This window comes from Lygodium microphyllum, chromosome 17 (assembly GCF_053477565.2).
Source record: "Lygodium microphyllum isolate KBCC chromosome 17, Lygodium_microphyllum_v1.1.10, whole genome shotgun sequence".
NCBI lineage: Eukaryota > Viridiplantae > Streptophyta > Polypodiopsida > Schizaeales > Lygodiaceae > Lygodium > Lygodium microphyllum.
This window is the reverse complement of record NC_141151.1, coordinates 25,680,595-25,705,640: the sequence shown is the minus strand read 5'-3', so window position 1 is coordinate 25,705,640 and position 25,046 is coordinate 25,680,595. Positions and strand designations below refer to the sequence as shown.

Below are 25,046 nucleotides of genomic sequence, written 5' to 3'. Positions count from 1 at the left end.
GAATATATCCCATGGTTTTCATATATCCTAATCCACAAGTATCGTGCATCATCTCTCTTCATTACCTGCACCATTCCTTTGAGGTCTTCCTGGTATAGCATGGCTACACCTCCAAAACCCCTAGTGCTCCCCGATTTTCTAGCTCTTGGATAAAATGCACTTTTCGATATGTATCCTACACGTCTAGCAATTAGCTACCTTTACATTGGTGTATTTCTCTGTACATGGTTATGTCTATGTTTTGGAAGCTATCTTCAAAGTAACCAATGTCCAAGCATAGATCTCCATTACAATTCCATACTGCCATCCTAAGTGTCTCATAGGCCTTACATGGTCGTAAATCCTTCTCTCAGTAATGATAACTCATCCATCCCTGTAAATAACCCATTTTCCCTCTTTGTGGACTTCCAATATTTTAGACATGTATTCTCTGCAATGTGCTATCTATTCTAGGGCAAGATTCTCATCCAAATAAATCTTCTCACCTTTGAGAGCTCTCTTCTTAGAGAGAAAGGCCTTTTTTTTCTCTGTCTCCAAAGTGAAGGATTAAAACCTTGGACTTAAGAGTCTGTAAAGAAATGCCCTGATACAAAAACATAAACAGAAACCGTATGACAAAGAATAGACTCATAAAAGAACACAGTTAGGGTTATGGTAACTCAGAGACAATGAACACAGTGAATAAATGAAGTGATATAACTACTGAATAATGCAATGCTCAAACAGCAAACACACTATACAGTGAATGAATATTGAACCTCGAACTGTATCTCAAGGATCAGGTCAGGGATAATGAGCTGGAGAGTGTGTCGTACTCTGAACAGATCCCGAATCGCAGCAAGGCAACCTCCGGATATCAAACACCAGCAAATGCAGCAGTGAGAAGCTGGATCTGATGCAGACAACACTGAGGAGAGAGAAATACTAAAAATGCAGGCAACAGGTGAGAGAAAGACTAAAAACGCAGATAGGACAGCCTACAAGACAAAGAGAGAGACTAAAAACGCAGGCAGTAGGTGAGAGAAAGACTAAAAACGCAGGCAGCAGGACTGTGATGACATGGTAGGCTGTACGGCAGTAGGTTTGCACAGGAACAGCAGTCGCCTGACTACAATCAGCAAACTGCATGAAGAGGGCTAGAAATCAGGCATCAACTGATGGAGACAACAATGGACAGCTTCGGCTAAGATGTCCTCTGCAAACGGGGTTCGGGCAGAAAGCTGAAACACCTGAAATGTGCAAAAACGAGATTGAACAAGAGTGGAGGGCTAGCTGTCTATTTATAGAAAATTAGGATTCTAGATCCTCTCCCACTTAACTCTCTCAATCCGCTTCTCATTTTAGGGTTTTGGCTAAAATAAGCATAAAATAAGCATGTTTTGGGGTTGTTTAAGTGGCTAAGTGCATTTCTTAGCACAACAAAGTCCTCGTTTTCCACTCCCCAAGTTTGTAGTTCTTCTTGTATGTTTATTCCTTTTTCCTTAAATGTGCTCAATTCTTCCCTCAATTCCAAGATTTCAAATTTGGAAATATCTACCACTTTCTACATTTCACAAAGATTTTCCAATATCTCCACCTCTAATGACTCAAATTGCTGGAAAATGCTAAGGGCATTTGAGAAATGGCTGTAGGATGAGAGAGAATGTGTGTGAGAGAGAAATTTCACGACTTCCATCTCGAGAAAATCATAGTTACTTGGAATGGGAAACTGGAATGGAAACAAGACCCCTTGGAATGGGGGAATGTCCAAGGTCAGGAAACGGGAACAAGGGGAATGGAACATGTCTTAAGTGCCCCAAATATGTCTTGCATGACCCAAATTGCCCAGACTTGCTTCAATAGCCCCCCAATGTTACAAATTGCCTAAATTGCCTTAAATGCCCCAAATTTCTCTCAATGCCCAGAAAATGCCACACATTCCTAAATGCCCTGAATGTCCCTCTAATTGCCCCAATACCCCTCAATACTCCAAATTGACCCAAATGTCCCAAAATTGACTCAATTATCCCCATAGCTCCAAATTGCCCCAATTATCCCAATTCCCTTGAAATTAGAAAATATAAACGGATGATTACCTTGGAATTGAGAATAGGGCTGAAATTTGATTGTGATTTACAAGAGTTGATAATGCATCAAATTTGAACTTTGCATCGACTCGTGATTGGCTTGTGGCTTGTCTTGACACTTTCGACCTTCAACCCGAGAGAGAGAGAGAGAGAGAGAGAGAGAGAGAGATTAGTAAGGTGACTCAGAAAATTGAGCGAGAGAGAGAGACAGAGAGAGAGAGAGGAGAGATGGGAGAGAGAAGAGAGAGAGAGAGAGAGGAGTGATGGCGGTCATTAGCGTGCTGTCCCTGCGCCGTCCGCCGAAGCCCTAACTCGCCTGTTTCGTCGCGTCCTGCCTGCGCGCGTCCTCCTGCACGCGAGCGTCTCCCTGTGGAGGCGCAGAACTCGCCTTCGATGCCCGTGCCCGCCAGTGCGCCGTCGTGTTCTGCCTGTCATCGCGCTGACCAAGAGAGAGAGAGAACCAGCGGGTCCTGCTCGTCGACGGTGCCCGTCCGTCCTATCCGCCATCTGACCTGCTCGCCATCAGGCCTGCGCGTCGGTCCTGTTTGCCGTCAGACACGCCCGTCGCCTGTCTTGTCGCCCGCCTCTGACGACTGCCTGCCCTGACGCCTGTCAGACGCCATCGCCTGACAGACGCCCTCGCCTGCCAGACCTGTCCGCCCTCGCCTGTCAGACGCCGCCCTCGCCTGTCAGACGCTGCCCTCGCCAGTCAGCCACCGTGGTGGTCGCCCCAGGTAACACATCGTTTGTGGTAGTGTCTTGCAGGGCGCACTGATCTTTTCTTCCCCTCAGCGAGAGGCAGCATCCTCTGTTCGTGCCTGAACCTGCGCCTCTGGGTTCTGCGACCTGCACACGGAGACAGTGCAGCCTTGCCTTTCCACAGACACCGAGAGAGAGAAGACAGCAGTATGGCTGGCCTGGATATGGATTTTCTAGACCGGACGGTGGCAGCCCTTGGCCCTGATTCCGATACAGAGGAGCCGGAGGATATGGTGCCGTGCATGGAGGAGATGCCTCCGGGTTCTGAACTGCCGCCTGCGGGCAAACGCTCCAAGCATACTTCTGACAAGCCAATGGGTCCTCAGGAACGTTCCTATGCACAGGTTGCCTCTGATCCTGTGGATTCGCAGGAGATTGACTGGGAGCATTTGCTGGACTTTGCCAATACTCTGCTTGGCGATTATGTCCAGCATAATAATGAAACTTTTTCTGACGCGGGAACTGATGATGTGCTGGAAGCCACGGTGGACCCGAAATCAGTCTTGCGGTCCTTCTCGGTGTTTTATGACCGTGCAGTTATACTTTTCTTCACTGGTAGGATCCCAGTGCTTTCACATATTCGCCAGTGGATGCACCATTTATTGCAAGGGGAGTGTGTTGAGGAGATCTTCCTTGGGCCTCGCGGCTTTTATAAGGTGCTGTTGAAATCGGAAACATATCGAGCTGAGCTCCTGTCCAAGTTGCCATTATTCTTTGATCGCCGCTTGGTCCATGTTGTACCATGGCGCCCTATGGCCGACTTCTAGCGTCTGCTTCAACGAGAATGCCCGGTGTGGGTAGAAGTGGAAAATTGTCCGGCGGTCTATTGGCCATTGTTGAAGGATGCGATGGCAGTTGTGGGAACAGTGCTGGTTCCCCCAAGCCTCAGGGCTATGAATCGAAACCGTTTATGCATGTTATGGGACACGGCCAGGAAAAGGCCTGCGTGGCTTCGCCTCAATTGTTCTGGCATGCATCCTTTGCATTTTCGCTTGAAATGGGGCAACTTTGCAGGACACTGCTTTTCATGTGGTAAATTGGGGCATTTTATGGCCGAATGCCCTGAAAGGCAACCGTCTTCCGAGGATGCGTAGGTTGTGCTGCCTAAGGATGACATGGTGCTTGATGCCCCGACACAGGAGGCCCTTCAGCCACCTAATGTCGTGGATAAAGGCAAACAACAGGTCCTGGGTTTGGATTCCCGTAGCACTGATTGGATTGAGGCACATCAAAAAAAAGGTAAAAAGTTGGATGCACGCCTGGCGGATCCTGGGCCTAATGCTTCACAGGATTCCGTGCGCACGGATTCCGTGCGCACGTATATGCATAGGAAAGAAATGTTCTCTTCACAGCAGGCTGCGCGTACTATGGCCCCGTCTGCCCTCCGTAATCAGTCTACAAGGAAAGTCTATACAGACGGCCCCAAGGGCCTACCTGCTAAGCTGGCGTTTGATACAAAAGGTAATGTGATTACACCCTAGGATCGGCGTTATCCCCGCCCCACTCCCAAGGCAGTGGATTTTCCTTCTACCTCTAAAGCAGGTCGCCAGAATTCGTTTGCAGTATTGGCTGATTTTCTGGATGAGGGTGTCCTAGATGCTCTCGCGGAAAAGGTGAAATCGAGGCAACAGGCGCCTCGTTCCAGACTTCCTTTTTTTGAAGATATATGAAGATAGCCACATGGAATGTGCGAGGCATTTGCTCTCGCCATAAGCAACATGCCATGTGGACTGTCTTGCATGAGAACCAGTGGGATGTATTCTGTGCAGTTGAGCACAAAAGTCACGGTGAAGCAGGAAAAGTTGTGGATTGTCATGGATTCCGTCTGTTTTATCCAGGGACACATGCTACGCACTATTCGGGCGTGCTGATGATTGTCCATGAGAAATACCAGCCTGTTCTTGTTAAAAATGATGTGCAGGGCCGCTTTCTGGTAATCGAAGTCTTATTTGAAGGAGAGATTTTATGGTTGTTGGGCCTCTATGCTCCGAATGATCCCGCATACCGACGAGATCTTTGGTCGACTTTGCAGGGCTCCATGTCACTTGGCCGAAGGGGGTTTTTGATGGGAGATTTCAATATGTGTGTTGACTCTTCTCAGTCCACTTCAGGGCATTCGGTAATGGATACGCCAGAAAGCCGGGTGTGGAATTCCTTTGCTTTGCACGTACTTAAGCAAGATCTTTGGTCGTGGCTTCACCCTTCTTTTTCAGGGTTTACTTTTCATTCCGCACAAAATGCAACTACTTGGTCACGGTTGGACCGAATGTATATCATGCAGGGGGATGATTTTCTTCCCGAGATGCTGGAAATGAAGGTCTTGCAGCAATATGCGTTGTCGGACCATTTCCCCCTCCAGCTTGAGATGCGGACACAATCTATTGCACCTTTTATGCAGTTGCTGGATAGGCTTCCTTTACGTTTCAACTCCTCTTATTTGAAGCATCCAATTTTTCAGGGCTATATGCAGCAATTGATTGAGAGGTTCTTATTGGACTTCGCCTCGGAGGGCTTGGCTTCATTTGCACGGCTGCTCTCTAATGTGCAACGGGTTGCTCGGCAGTATGGGATTCATCATGCCTCTCTTTGTCGCCGACGTCGACATGCAGCAGAGGACTTACTGGCTTTGGTCTGTTCCTTGCTCGTGGATTCCCTAGATGATGATTTTCTGCTGTCACTGGAGAGGCGTTTGGCCCATCTTATTCAAGTGTTTCAGTTAAAATCTTATCAGCAGGCCAAGCTGCATAACTTGACCGACACATTGCAAGATAGTGCCTGCCAATCTCATAAGTTCTTTCATGCCTTGCATGCTTCTCCGGCTCGCGAAGATATGACTAGACTCCAGGATTCGGAAGGTCGCATGGTCACTGATCCGCAAACCGTTGTCAATATGTGCAGAAATTATTTTATGGAACTTCTTGGTTCTTCTCCCTCGCCTTCTAGCAAGGTTACGCATGCCCGCTCGGTCTTCTATCATCTGGTCCGCCAGCAGGTTCCACTTGATATGCAAGCCACTTTGGAGGCGGATATTTGCGAGGAGGAGGTTATGGATGTTTTGTTGCACTTGCCTAAGGATAAAAGTCCTGGTTGGGATGGTCTCACTAATGAATTCTTTGAGAACTCGGCCACGCAGTTGGTGAAGCCATTGGCGGTCATGTTTCAGCAGGTTTGGGAAACAAGGGTCATGCCTTCCTCATGGAAAGAAGGCCTTATCAAACTGATTCCAAAGGTCCCTTCGCCGTCAAAGCTGCAACACTGGAGACCAATTTCTTTGATGGGCTCGATGTATAAAATCTTCTTCAAAGTGCTGGCGAATCGGCTTTACAAGCACCTTCCAGCTATTGTGCATCCTCTCCAATATGGTTTCATTAAGGGCCCCAACATTCTGCATAATATCTTAAATGTGCAAATGGCTATTGACTATGCGCGGCACTCCAGTCAAGAAGTGGTATTGATTCAATTGGACTTGGAAAAGACGTTTGACTATGTGGACTGGTCTTTCATTGCAGATCTCATGTCTGCTATGGGCTTTGGTATCCGCATGTCCCGATTGATCTACACCATTAGTGATGCGGCTTCTTCAAGAGTTATGCTCAATGGTGGGGTTACAGAGCCATTTGTCCTTGCACGCTCGGTCAGACAGGGTTGCCCTTTGAGTCCTCTCTTCTTTGCCCTAGCGACTCACCCGGTCCTTTCAATGTTATCCTCAATGGCGGCTTCTGCTCAGCCGGCAGGATTGTCTCTTCCTTTGGGGCAGCACTTCATTAGCCAATCTTTGGCTGATGACACCTTTATGATTTTGCGGGCGGACAGGGATAACATTCGAAAGGCATTAGATGTTTGGACGCTCTTTGGTCAGGCCTCTGGTCTTCGCATCAATGCCTTTAAGTCAGCCATTCTCAGTTGCACGGAGCCTGATTTACAGTCATTAGGCTGGCAAGGCCACATGGTTTCCCGTGGCTCCATTGTCAAGCATCTTGGATACCCATTGGGGATGGATGTACGGCCAAAGGACCTACTGGAGTGGATTTCACAAAAACTGGCGGCGAAGTTTATGTATTGGAAGTCGCAAGCGTGGCCATTCCATGTCCGTCTCAAAGTGGCTCAGACAATTATGCTACCAATGCTAACGTATTTCCTGCCATTGCTGCCGTGGACGCCTACTACTTTGAAGGCTCTCACTCATCCCATTCGTTTCATGCTATGGAAGAAGGATTCACTGCAGGCAAGCATTTCATGGATTTCATGGTCACATACATGTACCCCTAAACGCATGGGTGGTGGAGCTATTTTGGATGCAGAAACTCATATGCTGGCTCTTCGTTGGTCTCTTTTTCGTGCCATGTGTGTGGATCATCACCCGTGGACCATCATAGCCCGTTATTTTCTTGAGGACAGCGGGCTACGCCATGGTAACACACGGCTTCGGGCCTCCTGGTGGCATATCCTTAATGCTGACTCTCGATTTTCCAGTCCCTCTTCCTCTTTGTTACTGCACTTGGTCGGCTCTTGGAAAGTGATGCTCCAAAAGGCCCGTTGGCATCCAGTAGGGGACCGCTTGTAGACTAACTCCTTTCAGCTAGAATTGTTGGCAGTATCGAGATTACTTTCATGGGAAGACAAACATCAGCTCAGACCGAGATTTAACCGCATGGCCCGTTTAGGTGTGACTTCGATTGCGGATGCTACCCTTGCCACTCGCAAGTCCTCGCATCGTTTCGGACTGCTAGGAGACTTTTTAGGATCCCACGCGGATACCGTGGTTTATGGGGAAAGCTTTTGTCGGAGCTTTAGGGTAGGCAACCCTTTCCTGCCCTGGGCTGTGGATCGTCCTTGGCAGGACTGGGACCTTGCAGGCCGGTTGAGTCTAGAAAAGGCCTCTACTAATCAGGTGTATCATCTTCTCATTCAAGATCACCAATGGCTGGGTGTGAAAGCTAATACTGTTTGGGGATTGCGGAATCGCTGTCATGGTGGCAGGCAACGCTGATGGAGGGCTGGCTGAATAAGGCACCTTTCAAATGCAAGGCCTTTCTTTGGCGGGTAATGATTGGTGGTCTTCCTCTTGCCTCGGCCCTTTCCAAGCGTCGAATCTCGAATGGCAATTGTTTCTTCTGTACCACTACTGCGGAATCAGCGCGACATCGCTTTCTTTCTTGCCCGCTCGCCAAGAATATCTGGTCACTCTTGTCGCAAATCTGGCGCGCAGTGGTGGGGTCCTCACTAACTCCTTTCGATTGGGTTTTTGTGCGCCCAAAGTACCCCACACCGCCACACTTACATATGAAGATCTTATTTCACTTTTTCAGATACTGGGGATGCTGGCACATTTGGACCACGCGCAATGCTTTTCTCTTTGATTTGGCCTCTAATGTACCGAGACATATTGCCAGGCTTAAAGGGCTCTTGCATTGGCAGCTAGATCTCATCCGGCACTCCGACTTGCTCCCTCGGGAGGATTTGCATCCCTGGCATATGGCAATTGCCTCTGGGTCGTTGCCATGATTGGTGTAACCTTTTTAGTGCATTAGTACGGGGATTTCCCACACGTTGGCCTAGGGCCCTCGTGTCTCTTGTAATCATGTAATCATGTAATCTTGTACCTTTTTTCCGTAATTAATACAATTACCTTTTACGAAAAAAAGAGAGAGAGATTAGTATGTGCACATTAGGCAATGTAGATGGGTGAATATGTGGTAGGAGTGTGACACAAACAAGAAGGAAAAACTAGAAAAAGCATCAATTTTTGGTCAGTAGGCCTGGAACGGCCGTTCCAAACAGTGAACAACAGGGAATGGCCTTGGGAACGACAGGGAACGTCCCATGGCCGTTTCACCTCGGAGAAGGATTTGGAACGCATTAGGCCATTCCTACAAGCCGAAACGATTGTTCCCTATTTCTATGGAGAAAATGGAAGAAATTAGTTGTTGCCTTGTCTAGACACTCAAGAAAGTTGTCTCCATTAATGGAACACACCCAATATGATGTTCTTTTGCTGAAACAGCCCCTAGTCTCTTCACGGCATGTCACCTATTCTTGGAGGGCCTCGTGCTGGCTAGAAATGGTTTATCTACTGTTGTAGCAGCTATGGCAGCCTTCTCTCTGTCTCTCTCAACTTGCACAAGGCTAGAATGACCCTCTCTTCTCTTTTTTCTTTTATAATAGGTAATTGTATTAATTCTTTAAAAAGTACAAGATTACATGACCCTCTTCATAGAAGATCGAATAACTAGAGTATAAAAGTCACGACAAAGAAGCAACAGAGATTGCCATATGCGAAGGAGCTAAATCCTCCCTAGGGAGAAGATTAGCATGTTGCACAAGATCTAATTGCCACTGTAGAAGACCCTTGAGTTTGGCGATGTGTCCCTGGACGCCCACAGTAGAATCAAAGACAAAAGCATTCCCGATGATCCAATTATACCAATAGCCCCAAATTCTAAAAAAATAGAGCATGACCTTCATATGTGGCTGCATCAGGGCAAGATATTTGGCTCTACCAAAAATCCAATCAAAAGAGGTGTAGCGATAGACCAACAACCGATTGCGAAATATTTGTCATAAGAGTCCAAATTTTCCTAACCAAAGGGCACGAAATAAATCTATAATGCAAAGATTCCATGCTGATTGTATAAAAAAAGTAGTTGCCGTTTGAGATTCGGCACTTAAAAAGGGCCGAAGCAAGGAGAACACCACCAATGATCACTCTCCAAAGAAAGACCTTGCATTTGAACAGAGACTTGTTCAACCATCCTTACATCATTGTCACTTTCAACCAAGCCTTGGATTTATGCATGCCTCAAATCGCATTGGCTTGAGTAACCAACCAATGCTTGTCCTTCACCAAGAGATGATACACCCAATTAGCTAAAGCCTTTTGAAAACAAAGACGTCTAGCAAGATCCCAATCTTTCCAAGGGCAATCCAAGTCAAGTGCAAGAAAAGGCTGCATAGGCTGCACCAACCTTTCAATCCGGTCCCATAAGTCGCGGTATATCCATGAGAAATCCGAAAAAGTCTCCTCGCCATACAAAAAGACATCAAGCCCGGACGACTCATCAAAGTGGCATCCACAACAAAAGACAAACCCAAACATGCCATATGATTGGGCCTATCCTCCCCATTTCCCGTCCCAAGAGAGCAGCCGCAACACCACCAACAATTCCAACTAAAAGGAATTTGTCTCCAAATAATCCTCTACAGGATGCCTCCAAGCCTTTTGAATAATAAGACTCCAAGAAGAGACCAAATGATTTACCAAAATGGAAGAGGGTATGGAAAAGTGAGTATCCAAATTAAGAATGTGCCACCATGATGCCTATATGTTGATGTTACCATGTATAACACCTCAGTCTTTCAAAAAAAAAAAACGGACTATAAAAACCCAAGGATGGCAATCAATACACATTGCTCTAAAGAGTAACCAACGGACCACCATATGGGTTTATACATCCAAACTCGCCCCCACCACCCATGCTTTTCAAGGTGCAGACATGGCTCCAAGAAATCTAAGAGATACATGTATGCAGTGTCCTTTTTCAAATGACTAAGACCTTTATACTCAAATAGTCACATTGACTAGAAACCCATATAATGAGTGGTTTCAAAAAGTGAAACCAGATGCTCATGACTAAAGAAGCATGAACCGGTAAACCTATATAATAAAGCTGTCTAGAAGCTAAATTTAGCAACTTCTATAATTTTGGAGGTTACTATTTTTGAAAGTTGCTCAAATGGTTTTTTTTTAATCACCCCAAAAGCTCCAGAATTTTTTAATAAACAATTTTATCTTCAGCAGGTATCTCAAATTCTTAACCATTTGGGAGATTTTTAGAGTAGAAGGTTTGGAAGCTTCTATCTCTAGAAAAGTAATATATGATATCTAAAAGAGAATATGTGTCATTTTGAAGAGCTTAGTGTCCCTACACTAGTCATTTTTAATATACACTTGTTACTTGTAGCCTCTACTTTCCACTTTTGAGCACCCAAGCCCCACACCTATATATTGGAGGTCTCTCTCTTCATTTGGAATAAGCTCTCATGTTGAAATTTCAGTCACGTGCTTTGCATGCTCCTCTCTCTCATCTAATAAACACTTTCTACTTAGCTTGATCTAATCCCAGCACTAAAGAAGAAAATTAGATCGCTACTCAAAGTTTGCACGAATTAGGGTTTCAAAACCCTAATTTTCAGAATTGCAGCAAATCAACTCTTTTCTATATGGTTCAAGGACTTGGTGCCCATGGTTTTGTTACAATAAATTCCTCTAAAGTGGAGGGGTTGGTTCCCCTCTCAACGTGGTGTCGACTCCTCTCTCTCTCTCTCTCTCTCTCTCTCTCTCTCTCTCTCTCTCTCTCTCTCTCAATTTTCACAGTGATAAGTATTCGACTTAGTTAAGTTCAAAGTATTGTTATTCTTACGTTCTTTCCAACGCTTACATTCGTATCAAAGCAAGGACTTCTTCTTTGCAAGAACTTTTTTGAGTGACAATCTTTGGGCCCATCTTTCTCATTATGTCGAGGCGAATAGGAGAATTTTGGTGAACAACTCGAAGGCTCTCGACACTCTATATCTGTATGCTTCTCTCATTATGAGAAAATACAAAGATACAAGGAGTTGGTAACCGATCTAGAAATTCAAGCTTTGATGAAGAGAAGGGCTAAAGCATGGACTAAAGTAAAGGTTTTTGAAGATTTTCTTACTGAGAAGGCTCTTAAGACAAATGGTATTATGGCTATAAAGGCCTATCTCAGCATAAAAGGTATCAATGTTATTGATGTAATTAAGTCTATGAAAGGTAACACATCACCTATCATTCGAGGATCCACCCAAGAGGCGACTTCATAGTCTCATCATACACAAGCTTCTTCCTCTTGTCCCAAGAATCTCTTCGTGGAGAAGCACAAGGAGAAAGTCAAAAAACCGGCCATTTCCATGGTAGCTAAATCTCCAAAGATGCTGTTAACAAAGGAAAACCATGCTAAAAGAGACTTCAAGCCTAGAGAGAAGAGCATTAAGTTTAACATTTTCTATGGTAAGAGATATTTTCAGAAAGTTGTGTCTTTTACTAGACAATTTAATGCTATTTTTTGTGGTGAAGATTATACAAAAAAATTAAAAATTAGGATGGTCAAAATGCATCTGAAGAATGCTGCTTTAAATTGGTGGCTCAAAGTTGTTCAAGAGAAAAAAAGAACCTAATCTTGGAAAGAGTTTAAGGCGATGTTCAACAAGAACTTTTTGCCTTCATCCTTTGAAGCCGATGTGCAACAAGAATGGGATAAGGTAAAGCAAAGCCATGGAGATAATATTACAATATGGATTACATCCAATGGTATGGCGAGCTATCAAGATAACAAAGCCTAATACTTTGGAAGCAACCCAAGATACAGCCTCAAAAGTTGAAGAACTACATATGCTATAGGATGCTTGGTAAAGCCTCAAAAGAAGAACCACAAAGGAAAAAAGACCAAGATGTTTGACCAAAAGAAGTCAAATAAACAAGAACCAAAACATAAGTATGGAGATAGACCACATTTGCCATCCAAAAAGAAGCTAGCATATCAACAAAGCAGAATATACAAGAGAAGGACGAAGTTTCTCTTGTGGAGAAAAAGAACACATGGCTTGTCAATGTCCTAATAAGGCAAAGAAGGAAAACCAACCCCAAAAAACACCTCAAGAAAATATTGTACCTAAGGAATCCTTGCAATAGGATGAAACTCCGTTAGAGAAAAGAAAGCTTCGTATGGCTTGGGACACTTTACATCACAAGACGAGTTACCACCAGAGAGGCTAGAAGATCATCTCATTATTCTCATTCCTACGAGCTCACCTCCAAATAGGTCACCCTATTGTGTGAGTCCAATACAACAAGAGGAGATTATGAAGCAAGTGAATGAGCTCTTGAAGAAGGGTCTAATAAGACCCAATTCCTCACCGTTTTGCTCTTCAGTCCTCTTACTATAGAAGAAAGCCAGAGCTTGGTACATGTGTATTACAAGGCCCTCAACAAAATTACAATTCGGAATAGGTTTTCTATTCCAAGAATTGATGATATCTTGGGTAGATTAGATGGATCCAATGTATTCAGCCGGATTGACTTAAAGAATGGCAATCATCAAATAATGATTGCTCCTCAAGATATTCATAAAATAGCATTCATGACAACTTTTGGTTTGCATGAGTTTCTTTTGCTACCTTTTAATCTCACCAATGATCTTGCAACCTTTAATAGAATGATGGAAAGAATCTTTTGAACACATCGGAAGTTTACAAGTACTTTCTTTGATGATATTTTGGTTCATTTAGAATATAAAAAAGACCATAAGCAACACTTGAAAATAGTATTTCAAGAACTCTGCAAACACAAACTTTATATGAATCACAAAAAGAGGAGATTTTTCTGGAAGAGATTCACTACTTGGGCTACATTGTATCCAAAGACGAGATTCAACAGTCAACAAGACTATAATAGAATGGCAAGAATTGACTAGTGTCTATGAAGTTCGAAGTTTCTTTGCATTATGCTCTTATTACAAGAGATTCATTAAATGGTTTACAGTGGTTGTTGGACCATTGCATGATTTAACCAAAAAAGCAGTGGCATTCTGATGGACCAAACTAAAGAAGGAAGCTTTTGAAGCTCTAAAGTTTTATATTTGCAAAGGATCTGTTTTAATTATACCTAATTTGTCAAAACCATTCTTTGTGCAATGTGATGCTTCACGAGACTGCATCGGTACAGTCTTAAATCAAGAAGGACATGCAATTGCTTATGCAAGTAGAAGGTTGCAAAATGCAAAAAAAAAAGTGCTACTACCTATAAAACGGAGTTAATGCCTATCATTCAAGCTCTAAAAGATTGAAGACACTATCTTTTAGGTGGAGAATTTTTCATCAAGATGGACCATGACAGTTTGAGACATTTTCACCAACCAAAGATTTCTCTAAAGCATAATCAATGGGCTAATTATTTAGCTCAATTTAACTTTCAAATAGTGCATATTCCTGAAAAGTAAAATAAGGTAGCTGATATCCTGTCAAAAAGACCTCGGATTCATGTAATATCCATGATATATCATACACAGTTCACTAGTATAAGAGACATGTATACTTCTGATGAAGATTTCAAAATCATCTAGGAGAGTTTACAACTTGGTAAAAGGATAAACTCCTATGTTATCAAAGATGGATTTCTTTTGATCGAGAGTAAGTTATGTGTTACTAAAGATTTCAAGCCTAAAGTAATGAAAGAATGTCATACGGCTCCTTAGATTGCTCATCATGGTATTTTGGCCACAATCAAGGCACTTGAAATATATTTCTTTTGGCCAATTCTTCAATGAGACATTGAACAATTTATCAAAGAATGTCTTATGTGTCAAAAGATTTAAGTTTGATCGCTAAAAGCCTACACAACTTTTGCAACCATTACCAATTCCAAGCCAACCTAGAGATAGCATTGATATGGATTTTATTTTTGGCTTGCCAAAATTAACAAACCACAATGATGGCATATTGACTATTATTAACACATTAGCAAATAGTCTTTTTATTCTAGTAAAAAAGACTATCAAGTCTCAACATATGGCTAGAATATTTATTCAACTAATCTTTAAGTATCATCGGTTACCAAAATCCATCGTGGGTAATAGAGATTCATGAACCACTTGTCTCTTTTAGTGAGCTCTTTTTCAAAATTTGAATACAAAGCTTGCTTTTTCTTCTTCTTATCATCCTCGTGTAGATGGTCAAAGTGAAATAGCTAATCTCACAATATTGGATATGCTAAAGTGCTATTGCCATGAAGCCAATCGACAATGGAAAAAGTATTTACCTTTGGTAGAATATTCCTTTAACAACACAATTCATACTTCGACAAGTAAAGCACAATTTGAGATCATATCTGGAAAACTACTCTTACTACCTATTCTCAAACAAAGAAGGAGATATTTCATACCAATGAGTTTATCCATAATATGGATACAACTTTTACCCAAGTTAGACGAGCTATCCAAAGATCTCTAAGAAGCTCTAACAAGCCTTCATCTCAAGTTACTAAGCTCGCAGCAAGAAATTATGGACCATTTCAAGTCACTGAAAAGATTAATGATTTTTGTTACAGGTTACACAATGCTTTTTATATCCATCTTTGGAAACCTTATGAAAAGCCTCCACCATTGGAACTTGTCACAGAGAATATAAATAAAAGGAGGGAGATACTTTAGCCAAAGTAAATAGTCTTTCATATGATTAAGAAATAAGGAAGAAACATTTTAAGAACATTTTTTTTGAAATTTAAAAATTACTCTCATTTAGATTCCAAATGGATATTAAAAGAGTATTTTAAAGACTATCTAGAAATACTTGTAGCTTATGAAAAAGCTATAAGATCACAAATACTTTAACCAATGTCTTGAGAATAAGACAAATTTCAAGAGAGAGAGATGTATCGAATCTTTTATATATCAATTGTTGCGAATATATATTATTCAACAATTCCCAATTAATTTAATGCTCATGTACTTTGAAAGGCGATTTGTATTATTTAAGTGTATTAAAATATGATTAAATATTCATATTTCTATTTAAGGGTGATCAATGTCTAGAACGCCTTGTAATTATACTTGAGACGTCATTAACAAGATGCCCTAGAAAAATTAACAGTATAGTCAAGCGGTCAGTTTGACTAGAAAGCTTAGATAACTAACTTTTACACTCAGATAGTCACATTGACTAGAAGTCCATATAGAGTGGTTTTAAAAAGTGAAACCGGATGCTCATGATTGAAAAAACATGAACTAGTAAACCTATATAATAAAGCTTTCCAAAAGCTAAATTTAGCGACTCCTAGAATATTGGAGATTACTATGTTTGAAAGTTGCTCAAATGGAAATTTTGTTCATCCCAGAAGCTCCGAAATTTTGCAAGAAACACTTTTGTTTTAACGGTTATCTCAAATTCTTAACCATTCGAGAGATTTTTAGAGTAGAAGATTTGGAAGCTTTTTTCTCTAGAAAAGTGACATGTCACATCTAAAAAAGGGTATGTGTCATTTCGAAGAGCTCAGTATCCCTACACTTATCACTTGTAACCTCTACTTTTCACTTTTGAGCATCCAAGCCCTACAGCTATATATTGAAGGTCTCTCTCTTCACCTGGAATAAGCTCTCATGCTTAAATTTCAATCAACTGCTTTGCATGCTCTTATCTATCTCTCATCTAAAAAGCATTTTCTACCTAGCTTGATCTAATCCAAGTACTAAAGAAGAAAATTAGCTTGCAACTCAAAGTTTGCACAAATTAGGGTTTCAAAACCCTAATTTTCAAAATTGCAACAAATCAACTTTTTTGTATATGGTTTAAGCACTTGGTGCCCATGTGTTTGTTACAATAAATTCATGTAAAGGTAAAGGGGCCGGTTCTTCTCTCAACATGATGTCGACTCCTCTCTCTCTCTCTCTCTCTCTCTCTCTCTCTCTCTCTCTCTCTCTCTCGCTAGTTTTCATGGTGATAAGTGATCGAGTTGGTTAAGTTCAAAGTATTGTCATTCTCACGTTTTTCCTAGCGCTTATAGTTCATGAATAAAAGTCTATCTTTTCCAAACTATGTATCAATATCGTGATTGCAAAGTCCCTTTTTCAGGAGAATCACTTCCATCTTACTGAAAAGAGAAAGTAAAATGAAGGTAAGGATGTAAAAGGCATAGATGAAAGAGGTAAAGATGGAGATGAAAGTGGTAAAGAAATGAAGGGCTTGTACCCCATGCTGGTTTCCACATCAAGATGGCCAATCCTTTATGAAGCTTCTATCCTTGCTGCAAAATCATTAGATCAGTACACAAAATCTAAAGGGGGAAACTTTGATTTACCTTTAATTTGTTGTTGAGCCCAAAACATGAGTATGAGGGCATACTCAACTCTAGAAATCTTGTATGGTCTTTGGACTTCATGTTAGTTCGATGTCTCTCTAGCCATGTCGGATATTGGAGAAGCAAGCTAAGGCCCGGTATATTGTCATGCTCAAAGTCATCTCGCCATCCTACTGTTCCTACTTACAAAGGGCTTTTAAATCAAAGGCCTAGGTTTCTTTAGAGAGATCCTAGCTCTAATACCACGTAAAGAAATATCTTGACACAAAAACACAAATACAATCCTATGACAAAGCACCAACTAAATAGAACATAGTTAGGGTTGGATAACTCAAAGACAATAAACACAATGAAAAGTCTGAAATGAATGATATTGTATAATACAATGATTATGTAGCAAATACACTAGCAGTGAGTAAATCTGTATAATACAATGATCGTGTAGCAAATACACTAGTAGTAAATGAATATTATACCTTAAACTCTCATCTTGAGGACCAAGACAAAGGTAATGAGCTAGAGAGTATTTCATACTCCGACGGATCCCAAAACATAGCAATGAATGAATATTGTACCCCAAATTCTCATGTCTTGAAGACCAAGACAAAGGTAATGAGCTAGAGAGTATTTCATACTCCGACAAATTCCAAAATGTAGCAAGGCAACCTCCGAAAATGTTTCGCAACAACAAACTCAGCAATAGATACTAGATTTGTGATAGATGAAGCAATAAAACACCACAGTAAAACAACAGGAAGTGGCATAATCTACGAGGTAGAGGCTGTACCCAAGTGCCGATAGGTGAAGAAAGTGTGGACAGCTTTGCTTAAGATGTCCTCTTTGAACGGGGTGTGGACAATGAAGTTCTAACACCTAAAACCTACAAAAATGAGATTAGGCTGAATGAGAGGGCAAGCTGTCTATTTAAAGAAAGTTTTGGGTCTCCCAAATTAAGATTCATATTTGGAACATTGAAACTCTCTCGAACCACTCCCAATTTAAAAAATGGTTAAATTTCATTAATTAACATGAGTTTTGGGGTTGTTTAATGAAAGCTAATGGTAACTTAGCTCAATATGGAGATGTCTACAAGTATGTGCCTATCAATGAGTGGTTTCCATCAAGCCACTACCAACTCAAAGTCAAAGAAAGCCTACACCACAATAGCTTCATATCACTTGAATCCAAATTCACAGGAGGAGGAGAGTAAATACAAGACAACTCACATTGAAGATTGACCCAAGGGTCACTATTTTGGGTACAAAAACTTTGACTCCACATGGCAACTGCTGACCAAGCATATCATGTCCCATTATGCATAGGGCCCAAGTGTAATTCGTGGGGGTCGTTTATTGCTACAACTCAATCTTTCAATTCAATGGTATCAAGGGGCCCAAGACTTTCAATTGATAAGCCTTGACCACATCGATGTAATCCTTGGCATCTCATAGTTCTTTAATAGATGTTCCTCGCTCTTTGTAGATTATAAATATAATGTAATCTCTTTTCCAAGCATGCCATATCCATTATGTGGAGGGTCCAAGTGTAAATCATGAAGAACATTCGGTGCTGCATCTCAATCTTTCGATTCAACAATGCCAAGGGGCCCAAGGCTTTTAATTCATAAGCCTTGACCACATGGATGTAATCCTTGACATCTCGTAGTTTTTTAATAGATGTTCTTCACTCTTTGTAGATTATAAATATAATGTAATCTCTTTTGAATTTGATAGCCATTTCTTCGTGATGGTGCTGTCCACCCTCCGCAATCTTTGAATCTAATGTAGATATGATATCAGCCTTGGAATTCAGCAAATTTTTTTGATCCACATGTTATTACTTATACATGCTTTATTGAAAAGTTCACTCATTAGCATTCCAATGCAATTCTCTTTCTTTTAAGAATAATGTTGATGATAATTCTAATGTTAATAAATATCTAGATTCATTAGTACATAAATTTGTTGATGTCATCCAAATTACTTGATGGAATTTCACCTTCTCGCGTGATATTAGATCGCAAGATAGAGAAATTGCCCCATTGGCTAGAGCCATATGTCTCTAGGCAATCTTATAGGTTTAGCTCGATGAAGGACGACTAGATACCTCTGCAATTACAAGAGTGTCTTATGAGAATCATAAACCTAGAAATGGAGGATACCTACGAAAGTGAATACAATTCTGTGTTGATTACAGAGGTCTCAATAAAGTGACCATCAAGAATAAGTATCTATTCCCTGGATGGATAAACTTATTGATCAACTATGTGATACGTGCTACTTCACCAAGATCAATCTTAAGCATGAATACCATCACATACAAATAGCTCATGAGGATGTCCCTAAAACTATGTTTCATGCGCGACATGGATACTATCAATTTTTGGTCCTACCATTAGATTGACAAATGCTCCCAAGACTTTCCAACATAAGATGAATTATCAATTCATCCATACCTCAAGAAGTGAATAGCTGCTTTCCTCAATGACATACTTGTATATAATAAGTTGTTGGAGGAACACACAAATCAAGAGCGTATTGTCTTACATCTCTCAAGGCCAGTGTGCTTACTTATGAAGCTATCCATGTGTAAATTATTTCACACAATGCTTCTATATCTCAAACATGTCATCTTGATTGATGGCATCCGGATTGACAAATGTCCAAACATGTTACTAGAAGCATGATATCAACCAAACAACCTTGATCTAATCAAGATCCATATCGTACCAACCAAAAGGAGTAAGGTACCACCCGAAGTTGAATCAAGTCATTTATACTCATAATTTGTACCTTGCAACTGCTATGTTTCAACTGGGTTGTAACATTTACATAAGGCAGTCATGATATCAACCAAACATGCCTTGATCTAATCAAGATCCATATGGTACCAACCAAAAGGAGTATGGTACCACCCAAAGTTGAATCAAGTCATTTATACTCACAATTTGAACCTTGCAACTTCTATGTTTCAACTGAGTTGTAACATTTACATAAGGTAGTAGGCTTGTAGACACCAAAACTATGGGCTAAATTTACAAAGATGTATGTTTTCAAGGTGGCCACAGAAAATACATGGGAAATTTTAGGATAATACACTACAAACATGTACCATCAGGACCTAATATGCTTGGCATGGAGTAAAGGATCTCTCTCAACTTTGCTGTTAAATAGTCGTAGCAAAAGCTGCCTTGGCCCTTGGAATCAACATGTGCAATAGTAAGTTACGAAAATTGAAGACAGCAACTTTATTGGAAATTAAAATAGCACATACACTTTTCCGCTCTGTGTAGAAAGTAGGATACAAGCTGCAATTGTAGAAAAGGAAGTCAATATTTCCATTCAAATTGATGATCACCACAATCTGTGGAAAAGCTGGGACATAAGAGTATTGTCATTCAAATGTACATTAATAAGGAATATGATAAAGGCATTGCTTACGTGCAATGATCACAAACTGAGATGCATGCCATGGAGCAAAGGATCTGTCCTGGCTATACCACTAAAACTTGTAAGATAGCATGCTTTAAACCACATGAATAAACGTATGTTCAACAATCAAAGACAGCAACAAAGCTTTACTGCAAACTCCAAAGCTGTTACACCATTCTGCAAGGAGAGTATAAATTGCAACAGGAGAAAAAAGTAAACATACGAAGTTGTTCTAAAACCATCTTGAAAACAGCAAAGCAGCTATTTTCATTCAAATTGATATTCACCTTGACTTGTTGTTCTCCCACACTCATAGAGTACTGAAAACAAAACATGCACACACACTGTCCGTTGTTGTGAACCAAGTTTACGTGGGTCTCTCTCCTTGGACTTATTCAAACATCCATCATTAGTCACTCAGAGAAGCTACAGATGATGGCAATTTTCTCTCTCTTTCTCCAAACACAAAAAAAAAAAAAGCTTGCCAAGGAGGTCTTAAAACATGAGGATGCAAAGGCATCAAAGTTTGTACAACATATGAAAATAAGTGTCAAGTGTACACAAATCTGCTACTGTAAAGCCTGTCTTTGCAAAGTGGCATTAGTTGAACTGACAGACAGCAAGATACTGAGTCTCCAGTTTCAAGCATTAAGGAAAAATTAGAACATCCACTCAAAGCAAAGATAGCCATTCTCCTGTAAACAAGCAACCTGCATGTATACTCTTAAAATACAAGTGAACTTACTGGAGATCATTAACACGGCGAGAGGCTCTTCTTTCCACACTTCTTACTGAGATAGGCTCATCCCCAAGGTAGAACTGCTTGATCTGAACTCTTTCAACATACCCTGGCTTCTGCAGGTTATCAATAAGAGGCTGAAGCAAGCCAACCAACCAGCTCTCTAGCCCCAGCCTGTAGATCTTCCAGAGTTTCCCAAGAACCATGTTTACCCATTCTACTGACTCTTTCTTCTTCAAGTCTCTTTCTAAAAAGACCGATATTCCTGTAGGAGCTTTTGGCTGGCCAGATGTCTGTCCCTGTGCATCGTTGATGTTTGTCAACTGAAGCCCTCTCGATGCGCGTCCTATCCATCTATCCAATACCACTCCAAGAATGAGTACAAATCCAAGAAGTGTGATGAGACTGCCTGTAAAAGGTGGCAATGGAGCTAGAGGTGTGGCATCCAGGCTTTTAGACCCATTACCAAACGTTTTCCACACGTGCTGCTTCAGACTAGGGGCTGATATTTGATGTTTGGAAGCATCTAATGCACATGCAGTTGCCTTGAAATGGAGCTTCACCTTAGAAGATTGCAAACACTCATTTACAACATCTGTGTCACTTGCTGTAGATAAATCTCTGTTTGGTGTGTAGGAACCTTTACCAGGTGTAATGAATGTATTTAGTGACTTCCCAGTAAGATCAAATAAATCAAAACTAAAAACAGGTGCAGCCTTGTTTTCTGCGACAACACAAAATCTATGTCTGCGAACTGGTCTGTTTCTACCCTCTAACAGAGGGCATGATAGCACTGATGCACCAGAAGTAAAGCACTGACTTCTTGACAGGTAACCCCACAACACAACCCGGATTCTCTTTCTCCCCTCTGTCTGTTTTGAAGAAGCTCTTTCCAAATCTGCAGTACTAAGTCCTTCCACAACCGCCAAACTAGACCCTTCAAAGACCTTAGCAGTTGCTGAGGATGAAACCAGTGACCAAACCATTTACAATAAGATCAATTGAAAAGCCCTTGTTAGATGGTACAGCACCATGCCTGCACTTGTACAAGTCCGATGCAAGTTAGAAACTGTGCAGGCAGATTAAACATTACTTCAAACAAATGCAACCTTCATCTGCTTCTACTATTAGAACCATGCACGTGTGAGATATCATAAAGGAAAGTTACAAGTTTGCATGACTAATAGCCTAACAAAATCTAACCTGGGTTGCAAGTCAACAGCAACCCTTACTTGAGAGAGAATGTGACACTTCAAGCAGGGGTTTAAGTTCCACAAGCTTTCCCTCACACAAATACATCAACAAACGTTCAGAGCTTTCTATAGAGAACATTGACAATTCGACCATGATTCACTCAGCTCGGTGTTGAAATCCTTAACAGCCCTACCTCAACGTCATTAAACTAAACACGTGGCGTATTTTTGGCCTTAATGCACCTGATAAGGTGATTATAATGCATTGTTACCTAACAAAGAAGCTGACCATTATGCATGACATTCCTGCTTACTGTTATTTTAACAAAGAAGATCATAATACGTCAAATGCTGCTTTATGACTGCAAACTGGTATATATAAAAGCTCCTGACTATCATTCTCTCCCCACATGCCATCCTCAGACTGGCAACTTCATAATACCAACTATCCAGCTATCAAAGATAGTGAAACACGTCTGGTGATCAGATCCAGACATTTCCTAGCACCCCAGCCACATTAACAAGTTAGAAAATGACTCGGCTTAGTGCTAGAATTATAAATAGTAATGCATTCACAGAGTCGTAGTGAATGTGTGATAATCCTCAGCCTCAATGAGCCTGAGATGGTCAAAATGATATAGCAGTTATAACTGAGAAGAGTCTGGTCGTTCTGCATGTAATTTGCTTTATGGCTGCACCAACCGTGTATATAGAAACTTCTGACCGTCATTCTCACCTGTCTAGATCTTCACCGCCGTCCTCAAAATGGTCTTTTCCTCATATGGACAGCTCAAGTAATTTCGTAGCCGTCAAAGTTAAGTGGACATTACTGGCCAGTGTACCTGTTTCCCTGCCAATGTGCAGATGCGGGGAGCGTTTTGGTAGAACATTTACTTTCTGACTTAAGAGAATGTGCTTTTGGCTCAAGGCTCCCAACAATTCTCTATCGCTTAAAGGGGTTGAAATAAACGTCATGGTCTTTCCTTCCCATTCCTTACTGCGATTTCACACTTTCAAGGCTCATACATTGTGCTGCAAGCGAATCTTAGTCTAGTGCCTATACGTTTTTCAGCCATCTGAAGTTTGGATTGGTTCAAGTCTAAACGACTACGGCTGAATCACACAAGGCTCCGTCGCACATCGACCTGCGGCTCCAGAACCTGTGGAAATACAACCGCTCTAACAAACAGCCTTGACGAGCAGTCGCACTTCTCATCGTCGAAGCTGCCAGATTGCGACTAGGGATTCTTCGTACAAAACGATCAAATCAACAGTTAAACGTACAGATTATAACTATCTTATCGACAACGCAACAACCAATCCTAAGAGAGAGAGCGCGCGCTGGAAGGAGCAGAAAAACGGGAGGCTATGGCGGACTCACCTTGGCTGGTTTTCGAGGACGAAGGCGGGCAGAATGGCAAGCAAGCACAGACAGAATCGCGGCAGGAGGAAAATCGCAGTACGTCTCGAGAGCCGATTGTCCGCACGGTATCAGGGAACTCGAGACAATCGAAGGACTTGCCACGTGGCGGACCACGTTGCTTATCCAGCTGCCAACACTTCAGCCCAAGGGCCCAATTGGCCCCCGTGAAAATGCCACGTGGCACAGGCCTTACGGACTCCGGAGACCAAATTGGGGGTAAAGACTCACGAGACTAAGTTACGACACGTGCAGGTTAATTGACCTCACAAGTCGACATAATCCAGCTTAGAGTGCTGCCACACGCTTAATCTATTTTTGCATTCAAACGTAAAGGTGGTTATATATTTAGTAAGTAAGAAAGAAAAAAAGCTTGTCACACGTTGCAAACTCTATTTATTTGACATGTAAAAGGTTTAGTAGGTCTGCATGTGACCTCACTCTTACCTTGCGCATGTCCCGTCCCCCATCCACCAAGTCCAGAGAGTACCCTCCACAGCCGAGGATACTTTGTCTACTACATTTGCAAATCTAGGTGGATTTTTTTATGGGTTTGTGAAATCAACCTTCCTTCTTAGATAGGGTGGTAAATAACCTAATTAAGCACTAATTACAACAAGCATAAAATTCATATAATTTGAAAATTCACACTTTACCACTTTAATCTTGGACAATGGACAACCTCTTGGCCCTAAAACAAGCGCCCCTTGCGATATTTCTTTATCTTCAATTGCGAATGGATGGAGTGCAATTGAGATTCACTAAGAGCCACAAAGGCTCGTTCATGGAGGTGTGGTTGAGATGATTGACTTGATTTCCTAAAAAATAGAAACTCTAGCTAGTCAATTGCATATTCACTAAAATTGAAGGTACTAAGGTTTGCTCTATTAACTTGGTGTGACCCATGCTAATATGCAAAGCAAACATCGACAGTTCATTATTCCTCTCACCCCAAATGCATTTTCTCTCTCCTCCTAGTGCATTTTGTTCCCTTTCCACATGGCATTCTACTTTTGCTAGCGGGTAGTCTCTAGACTTATGCATGTCCATGAGACTAGGAAATCTTGTCTACTAGCATGTATGTCAATGGACTTGTGTGTAGCAAGCTCTAAGCTCCTCCACTAATCCGAGTGCTTCCTATATCATAAATGACTGACAAGCCTTCAAACCAATTTGCCCCTTGGTTTGCTCAGCCTTCACGTTGCTCCTTGCGAGAAGCTAGCCTCTTGAATCTCCCCGTAATATTTTAATTTTAACTAATGGAATTTAAGTCCTAGGCCCTCAATTCTGAGCATGCATCCTGAGGCGGCTATCAAACCATAATTTTTGCTATAAATTAGGGTTTTCATTAGAGATTTTCCAATATCTAAATGTTTGATGACTCAAATGGTTGGATTTTGCTAAGAGAGAACTTGAGAGATGGCTATAGGATGAGAGAGAAGTTTCAAGTTTTAATTTTGAGAAAAGCTGAAAATTTATTGCTACCCTACTCAAACATCCATGGATACTTGAAGGGCTCCAAATTACTATCATCTAGTATAGAACTGGTCCCTAGTGGTTGCAAA

At 41.5% G+C, this 25,046-nt stretch overlaps 1 protein-coding gene across 2 annotated transcripts in view; it reads right to left on the bottom strand.

The window, feature by feature from the left end:
- Nucleotides 1-23,585, bottom strand: part of LOC148021705 (synaptotagmin-2-like) — a 47,303-nt gene extending 23,718 nt beyond the window's left edge. For both annotated transcript variants that reach the window (XR_015694380.1, XM_087697210.1), the window contains exons 1-2: nucleotides 23,443-23,585; nucleotides 20,875-21,904 (exon numbers count right to left, since the gene is read on the bottom strand). Coding sequence is in view for 1 of the 2 variants with exons in the window: in XM_087697210.1 (XP_087553336.1) it covers nucleotides 20,875-21,854 (980 nt within the window). In the remaining variant the exon portion in view is untranslated. The remainder of the gene's footprint in view (nucleotides 1-20,874; nucleotides 21,905-23,442) is intronic.
- Nucleotides 23,586-25,046: the final 1,461 nt, after the last annotated feature.